The 8,975-nt window shown below is 53.0% G+C and overlaps 1 protein-coding gene across 1 annotated transcript in view; it reads left to right on the top strand.

The window, feature by feature from the left end:
- Positions 1–3,334: 3,334 nt before the first annotated feature.
- Positions 3,335–8,975, top strand: part of RAB43 (RAB43, member RAS oncogene family) — a 33,764-nt gene continuing 28,123 nt past the window's right edge. Inside the window, exon 1 of the mRNA XM_043588252.1 lies at positions 3,335–3,707. Within this exon, the coding sequence (XP_043444187.1) occupies positions 3,504–3,707 (204 nt within the window). The 5' untranslated portion in view covers positions 3,335–3,503. The remainder of the gene's footprint in view (positions 3,708–8,975) is intronic.

Here is an 8,975-nt window from a genome sequence, read left to right as displayed (position 1 = left end):
CCCCACCCCATCCTCTACTACTGTCCTCCTCCCAAAGCCCCAAGAGAGGATGGAGTAGGGGTGTGTCATCCTCTGCTCACAGGAACTACGAAGTGGTGACAGCAGGAACCCATCTGGGTACATCAGACCTTCCCTCACTTCCCTCACTGGGCAGGCACCACTTAACTAATGAGCAGAGACAGGCCCCCTGGGAGATTTGTGGCAGCAGCCTGCCCCTTCAGCCATTTTCACATCACGTCTGTCTCCTTCATTTCTCCCCACCTCCCCCTGAAAATAAAAATGTGGCGGGAAGGTCTCCTGCAGGACTGAGCAGGGCAGAGTTCCTGCACAGGGTATTTTTTACAAGCTTCAGAGCCTGGGTTTCCGCCTAAGCATGGTGAGGAGTGGTGAGCTCAAGGCTGATCCCACCAGTCCTTCCGGCAGGACCCTGGAGGATTCTGTGAAAACTGGAAGGTTGGAGGGTCTGGGAAACAGGGGAGGGGCTTCCTGGCAGGGGAACAGATGATTATGGAGGGGTGGACCTTGAAGGTGTGGGTGTTCCAGAGGGTCTGAGCTCATCACTGACGTTTGAGCAGGGGGAGTGACCTCATAAGAGCCCTTCCAGCAAGCCCATTTGGTGGTGGGGGACTGTGGGGACTAGAAGCTGGCAGGGGAGTAAGCCAGGGCAGTGCTGGGTGGGGCACTGAGCCGGGTGTGGGGGTAGCAGAGGGGGTGGGAGGGCAGCATGGAGTTGGTAGAGGTTGGCATAGGGATGCTGAGAGCCAATTGCTCCCTTATTTCTAGGCAAAGCCTCAAGCGTGAAATGGGTACCATCAACGGAAGCAAGGGAGGCCTGGGGGTCATTTGACCAGTGTTTATAACATTTTGGGGTTTGGGGAGGGGGGAAAGAGTGGGATGGCTGCCATTTTTTTGGCCACCAGGTGGGTTGAGGGCTGCCCCTGCGAGGGAGCCTTCCCAGTCCTCAGCCAGCACCAGCCCAGTCCTTGCTGCTCCGTTATATTCTAATAATGTGCACCAAGCACTCTTTACTAACGCAGGGTATCACGGTTGGTGTCTGGTCTTCTTTGTGGTGTTTTCTCGCCTTCGTGTATGTTGGGGACACATTTTTAGCACTAGCCTGGGCACTGACAAATAAAACTCAAGATGGTATTGTTAGAGGCTGTATATTTTACCAAAGGTGACAGTGGAAAGAAAGATAAAGATGAAAAAGGAACGGAGGGAGGAACTAAGGAAGAGGGAAGATGGCATTTGTCTCTCTAACCACTGGGAGGAGTTCTGATCCACTGTGTGGGGGTTACAGTGCATGCTTCAGCATGTTAGCTAGGCTGGTGCCCCCCATGTGGCAACGGCATAGTTAAAACTCAGCATTCCCCCTGCCCCCCCACCCCAGCTGTAAGAATGTTAAATTCTTGACCTATTTTTTAAAATTTGGGATGTGCATCATTTCACATTTGGGGCATTAAGTGAGACATCATAAAACATTTCTAAATTTGAATTGCTCTGTTTCAAATGTGCATAATTCAACTTCAGATAAAATGGCACCGGGCTACTTAGAAACTTCCCACCAAAAAAGAGGAAATGCGGATATTTTTTAAACAGTTTTATTGAGGTGTAACTTAACACACCATCTTCCCCACCCATGGTAAGTGTAGTTTAAGGACTTTAATACATTTCCTGAGTCATGCAGCCCTCATCGCAACAGTCTAGTTTTAGAACCTTTCCATCACCCCACCAAAGCAAGTGGTGGCTGGGCCTTCTGGCAAAATCCATAGCAAGACCAACATGCCCCCACCCTATCCCAAACCAATTCCAGGCAAGGCAAATGAAAAGGCCAGTTCAGTTCATCGGCCACTCGTCCACCCCACCCTGCAACTGTTGACATTCTTCCTTCCTCTCCCGGTGCTTCCAGCAGCTAAGCCTTGGCTCAATCCAGCTCCTGGGCTCACCTTTCCCTTCCCTGTCTCCACCAGTGGCTGTGAGTAGCCACTCTGGGCTGGAGCAGATGTTATTTTCTAGAGTTCTAAGCTTTGACATGCCCCAGTTTCCCAGAGCCAACCCCAGCATGTGGAAGCCCTCCATCCCATATCCTTCTGTCTCCTTCCACCTCAGGATGGAGGCTATTTCCTGCCACTCCAGTCTGATGTAATAAAGCTGGGCTCCCAGAATTGCTTTTCCATGGCACTTTGGGGGTTCCTGTCTGGCACTGTTGGGTATTTACCATGGGAGTAGAGTTCACACTGTTCCGGAACAAATTGCTCCTCCACCATCTCCATGGGTCTGCCTTTGCCTCCTCATCCAGTCTCTTCCCCACTTGGCCAGTAAAGCTGGTCAGGGATCCTCAAGGTACTGGCCCTGGTGGACTTGCCCTCTGTGGTCTCCTTAAGCCATGGGAAAGCCCTCTTTCCTTTTCTACTGGGGAGGGTATGGATTTTTGTCTGCTTTGTGCACTGATAGGAACAAAGGCCCTAGAACAGTACCTGAACCATGGTAGGTACTATATTTATTTGTACCAAATTTATTGAACTAAGTAGAATTGGAGGGCAAGAGTGTTCTCAGTTCCCTCCCATCTTGGTGGTCAGGAAGCCCTTTGGGGGGATAGGTCCCATTTGATCTATTTTAAGCTTATAGACATTTGGGTTCCATTTCTCCAAGGACCCCTGGTTTATGGACCATCTTGACAGGAGCTGATCTGCCCTTCCATAGAGCTCCCCACAAACCTCCCATGTTCCTCTGCTCAGGCCAAGTGTTTGGTTCTTTTTGGCTGGGTCAGGCCCAAAGATCCTACCGTTGCCTGGAGCCTGTTCCTGACTGCTTATGCGAGCTGGCTGACCAGCGGGACGGCGGGGGGCGTGACGAGTGCTGGGGGCGGTGCTGCGGGCGGAGTTAGGTTGTGGGAAGGCTTAGGGGCGGTGCTGAGGGGGTTCGTCCACCCGCCTAGGGCCGCGGCGAGCGCGCAGTCGGGTTGGGGGCGGGGCCGACAGCGATGCTGGGGACGGAGTCTGGCTGGGGGCGCGGCCAAGAACGGCGCTGCGGGCGGAGTCTGGCCGGGGCGGGGCTGAGAGCGGAGTCTAATCGGGGGTGTGGCTGAGGGCGGAGTCTGTCCTGCAAAGTGCTGAGGTTGGAGTGGGGGGGGGGGGCCCGATGTGCTGAGGCTAGAGTCGGGCCGGGGCCGTGCGGGGGGCGGAGCCTGGCCGCGGCAGGGCTGAGGCCGGACCTGAGGGCCGGACTGGCCGGGAGCTAGCAGAGGGCCGGCCGCGAGCTTTGCGGAGGAGGGACCGGGCGAGTCCCGGGCGGAGCCTAGGCCGGTGGGCTCCGGCCCGGCCGGGGGCGGGGCGGAAGGGCGGAGGGGCGGGGCCGGGGCGGGCCCGGGTTGGGGCCGGCAGTCGGCGGCGCCCCTTCTTCAGGTGTTGCGGTGGTTCCACGTCGCCTGGCGGTCCGTAGCTTCCGTGAGCCCGGGCTGCCCCCAGCGTCCGGAGCGCCGGCCCTTCGGCTCCCGCGCGGCCATGGCGGGGCCGGGCCCGGGCCAGGGGGACCCGGACGAGCAGTACGATTTCCTGTTCAAGCTGGTGCTGGTGGGCGACGCGAGCGTGGGCAAGACGTGCGTGGTGCAGCGCTTCAAGACGGGCGCCTTCTCCGAGCGTCAGGGCAGCACCATCGGCGTCGACTTCACCATGAAGACGCTGGAGGTCCAGGGCAAGCGGGTCAAGGTGGGAGGCCCGGCCTGGGGTCGCCGCGCGGGGGGTGGTTTGGCCTTCTCTGACTGCGGCGCGGCCGGGGCAACGACGGGCACTGGGGGTCGACCAGGGACCCCGGAAGGCGCGCTCCCCCAGCGGGGGCAGGGGCTGGTTCAACCCCAGACCGCAGCGAGCGCCCCGGATTGTTCTGAGGTTCTGACAAACCCCTTTCATTTCCCCTTACCCTTCCTCCTGTAGTAGCAGGCCTGGGCCTTAGGGTCTAGGTCAGGTTCAGTCCTCAGAGCGCCGGCCTTGGGGTGTGTGTGTGCGGGTGTGGGTGTGTGTGTTTGGGGATAGTGTGGGGGAGGAGTCCCTGCCCTCCCGAGCTCACACCCTGGGGGCACTTTGCTCCAAAATAACTTCGCCGGTGGAAGGCAGCAGAGCGCCTCGGAGTGCGGGGTATAGAAGGGCCCATGGTTGGCCTGACCCTTCCCCACCGCGATCGAAGGCCCTAGCTCGGCCCCGGGCTGGGAGAACCCGGCCAGAAAACTACCCCTTCCCCCCTCCCTCCACGACTAGAAAGGATCAGGAAGTAGTTGCTTCTAGGACCGGAGGGCCAAAACTTTTTGTCAGAATTTCCGGCCTGGCCACGCCTCCCTGCAGTCTCTTTGTGGACCTGGTGGTGGAACTTTACTCGACTAGGGCCAGCACTGGGTCCCCTCCCCCATCTGGAGTTTGATAGAAACTGAAAAGTTCACAGATACCGGAAGGTGGGGGAGAGGACCAAACTTTGGCAATGGCTCTGAATAGAAACAGCAGGATGTAGTTGCCACAATGTCCTGGCGGTGGTTTGATAAATAATATTTGTGATTAATGAATCAGAGTTTTCTTAACCTGGGTGCCAGCTCTCCCTAATAGAGTTAGGAGATCGTGGCCAGGACAGAGCATTGTTTTTGCCCAGTAACTTTACTTAACTGAGCTGTGCAGAAATCTTTTCCATTCTTTCATGGTTTTGAATTCACATGATCTCCAGGACGGCTCTTAAGAGCACCGGGCAGGGGCGGCACAGGGCAAGTGTTTTCTCCTGTTATCTCTGTGTTTTCTAGAAGATGAGCCAGAGTACTGAAGTCCCTTGAGGCCTGATGCTCTGGTGCTTTGCGTCCCTGGGCCGCTGGAGCCCTGCTCATGTTTGCCTTTTGCCAGGGTACTTCGCTCTTTGTTTCTGCAGAATTGGGATAATTTGTGGGTGTTGCCTACCTCCTGTCTCTCCGTGGAGAAAAAGTAAGCCAACAAACTTTACATGACCGCAGTGCCCCTAGAATGGATGTGCCAGAGGAAGCAGAAACTCCCTACCTGAAGCGTTTGTTGTTTGTGTGTGGTGGTTGTTTTTAAACAGTCTTTTCGGTTTCTGTGTGTTTTGGTTTCTTTCGGAGAGCAGCAAAAAGGAGCAGCGTGTGGCAGGCAGCTTTGAGTCATTATTTGGGACCACCCCTTTGGAGCAGATGGTGAGGGAAAGGGCTGTAGGATGGGTGGGGTGTGTCTCTGGATGAGTCTGTGCCCTGTGATGATGCCAGCAGCCACAGGGAAAGCGGAGTGCCTAAAATATAGGCATAAATAGCCGTGGTGTTCCTGTGAGCTGTCGGCCTTCTCCTGCACCCAAGTGTCTGTGGTGACTGGGTGCTGACGGTGGTCAAGGAGGGGGCAGGGTGTTCCTGTTTACCTGGTGTGATAACAGCCTGTGCCCCGGTGGAGCCCAGGGTGTACTGTGTACCCGGGCACAGGTTATGCAATGCAGCGCAGGCAGTTTGTGATTTCTTTTCCTTATGGTCACCTCCGCATTCAGAACAGTATGGGGATGGTAAAACCCCTCGGTAGTTACGACGGCTGCCCTTCTTGAGAGTCTGTTGTGTGCCAGCTGTTTTACAGCTGTGTGTGTGTGTGTGTGTGTGTGTGTGTGTTTAATGTTTATTTATTTTGAGAGGGGGAGGGGGCAGCGAGAGAGGGAGAGAGAATCTCAAGCAGGCTTTGCGCTGTTAGCGCAGAGCCTGATGTGGGGTTCCATCTCACGACTGTGAGATCCTGACCTGAGCCAAAATCAAGAGTCAGATGCTTGACTGCCTGAGCCACCCAGGCACCCCTACAGATGTGTCCTTATTAACCCTGTCTGGCATAGGACAGGCTTGCCCCAGGGCACACAGCAGGTAATGGTAGCAGTGGGCATTTTCTTCCACTGTTTCCGTCTCCACAGCACTGAGGTCTTTCCCCTTACACCAGACTGCTTCTTAGAATCTGATTGTTGGGAGTGGGAAAGTCTTTGGCAATTATTTATCTCTTCATTTTGTAGTCAGAGAAACCTGAGGCCCAGGATGCTAAAGAGGCTTTGAATTAAAACCGAGCAAAAAAACCACAAAAAACACAAAAAAACTGTGAGCAGCAATGGGTGGGGGACTTTTGGGGTTCCACTGACTCAGAAGGAGCAAGTCACTTTTGCTTTCTGAGTCTGTTTCCTCATCCATAAAACACCTCAGAGGTGTCTTCCCCCCCCCTCAAAAAACCCACCAGGTTTATTAAAGTTTAATTTATGCTCCTTAAACATTTCCCATTTTAGGTGTGCTGTTCTGTGAATTTTGACAAACGTATACAGTCCCATAATCACCCCCACAATCACAATATAGAATACTTCCAGCGACCCAGAAAGTTCCCTTGTGTCCCTTTGTGTCAGTGTCCTCCCTTCACCCCAGCCCCTGGCAATCACCGATCTGTTTTCTGTCCCTATAGTTTCAGCAATGTGATTTTAACTGGAACCTTTGGTGAGCCAGATTTTATTGTTATTGTTCCTGCAGAAAGTGTGTCCGTATCAGGGATTTAGTTTAAAACCTTTCCAGGGGCTGTTGGGGTTCCAACAAGCATCCAACATGATCTCCCAAACCTCCTCTCCATGTGCCACAGGCTTTTGTTAGAGCTCCAACAACCCAGAGATAGATCACCCGGTGTTTTTCCAGCCCCTCTGAACGCCAGTGCTAGGCAGGGCGGGTGGGGTGGGGTACTGCTGCAGGGGTGAAGGGGGAAGGCCAAGGGGCTACAGGTTCTGGCTTCTCACCCAGCCAGAGTAATACTCCTTTTATCCACTTCTGTATTGAGGGTCCACTTGTTTCTATTTGACTGAAAAGTTCTGCTAAAAACTGTTTGAAATGTCACAGATCTAATCAAACTTCCTTATTTCTATAGTCACTTCCTGTTGCAACCACAATAACATCCAGACTCCTTACCTGAGGAGTGGGCCCCCGTCGACCTGGGCTGATTTCATGTCCCTCCCTCTGTCCCTCACTTGCTGCTGTCTAGCCTCGCTAGCCCTTTCTGCCTTGGGGTCTTTGTATCTGTCCCCCAGCCTATCATACCGTGTTCCTATATCCCCCTGCTGCTTCATTATTTGGCTCCCACTGCAAATGCCTTCTCTTCAGAGAGAGGCCTTCCCTGACCTTCTAGACCCTCTGTCCCATTACAGTATAAGTTCATAGCACTTATTAGGACTTGAAATTACTCGTTTGTGGGTCCCCTCCTGTACGATGTGTATCAGCTCCTTGAAAGCGCAGGGATCTAGTCTGCCTTATGGGCCTATGAGTCCCTAGCACATTGTTAAGACACATGATGTGCAGTACATGTTTGTGCATTGATTTTTATTAATAGAGGGGAAGCTGAGGCCAAAATAAATGAAGTGACCAGCATGCCCAAGGCTACACACAAGTCGGTGGCAAAACCAGGACTTGAGCCCAGGGTCTGCCTGGGTCCCAAGCCTAGTACTTGTTTTCATACTCAACACCTCCCTGCCTCCCCCGCCCGCCCCCCATCTGAGTCCCTCTGAGTTCATAATAATGACCCTCAGAGTCTGCAAGTTAATGAATCTAGTAAAAATGCAGTTGCAGCCACCGCACTTTGAGACAAGAATGTGGACTTGGGCATTTCATAGATATATCAGGAATAAGGGTTGAAGCCTCAGTGAGTTCCAGCATGTTTGTCCACTAACAGAACATCTAGCCAGCCTTGAACAGCCCACATAGCCTGCTGTGCTGGTTAGGAAGGCACCTTATGGGGTGACAGGTTCCTGTGCCCAACCTCATGGGGATTCCTGAGGCTCTGGCTATGCAGGTTGAACTTCAAGAGTGAACCTGGGGGGCGCCATCTTGCACACCGTGCAGTCTCTGAAAGAGAGCACTGGCTTAGGAGTCTGAAGGTCTGAATCTTCCATCCAGCTCTGGCACAACTGTGGCGAATTCCTTTTCCCTTCTTGGAGCCCATGGCTTGCTTCCTCATTTTTGAGTTGGGACTAATGATCTTTGCCTGCTTCTTAGGGCTGTTGGAAAACTATGGATGTACTTAAAATAGTGTAAAAATTCCCCTTACATATTTTTGAATGGATGATCCATCCACGTGGTCCAGAATTTCAAAATTTCGAAGACATAAAAGGGCATATTAAAAAAAAAAAATCTCCCTTTGACCCCCAACTCCGCAGTGCCCTCTAAGAAGAGACAACCAGTGTTACTCATTTCTGGTCTATCCTGAAAGTGGCGTTGCGGATAAAATCAGGGAATTGCAAATATGAGGACTTACATTATTATTGCTGTTGTTACCATTTTTCCTCCTCAGAGCAGACAGGTGATTTCTTAACTCGCCCCTCCTCCACCCCTCACTCCCCGCCCCGCCCACCTCACTGTCCCCCAGGAAATCTCAGCCGGTTCTAAATCCTTAAAACATTCTGACCGCTCCTCTACTCTCTCTTATCTGGGACAATACAAAGGCCTGTTATGTAAACTCGTTTTGCAGATCGCTGGGGACACAGGCCTCAAGTCCACACACAGAGGTTAGCCTTGTCGAATTGTACCCCCTTTATTCAGCTCTCTGTCGGGTTCACTCTCCCCTTGTTGGGGAGGTTGCCAGATCTCTCCTTCACAGAGGTAAAGTTTATGCCCTTGGGCCTGGGCCTCCAGATTTCAGGACCTTGGGCCTTGGCTCTCAAGCTTCCCCGGGCCCTACAAGTAATCTTTGTTTTTGTAGCCTGGCACTTTCAAAAGAGGGGGCAGGGGCAGGGAAATAGGCATTGCCTTCTTTTAAAGTTTGCATCCTCGGTCCTTCCAATCGGGATTTTGCGGTTCGGACCAGGTGCTTTTCCTACTTGGATCATATTGGTTGGACTTTTTCAGTTTTGATCAGAAATAGCAAAAGGACTGTTAGATAAGAAAGAAGTACTGGGTCGTGCTGGTTGTCCGAGGAAATCTGTTCTTGATGCCAATGACAGCTATCCCT

The sequence above is a fragment of the Prionailurus bengalensis genome, chromosome A2, assembly GCF_016509475.1.
Source record: "Prionailurus bengalensis isolate Pbe53 chromosome A2, Fcat_Pben_1.1_paternal_pri, whole genome shotgun sequence".
Taxonomy (NCBI): domain Eukaryota; kingdom Metazoa; phylum Chordata; class Mammalia; order Carnivora; family Felidae; genus Prionailurus; species Prionailurus bengalensis.
Note: the sequence above shows the minus strand (reverse complement) of the source record. Positions and strands in the feature narration are given on the sequence as shown.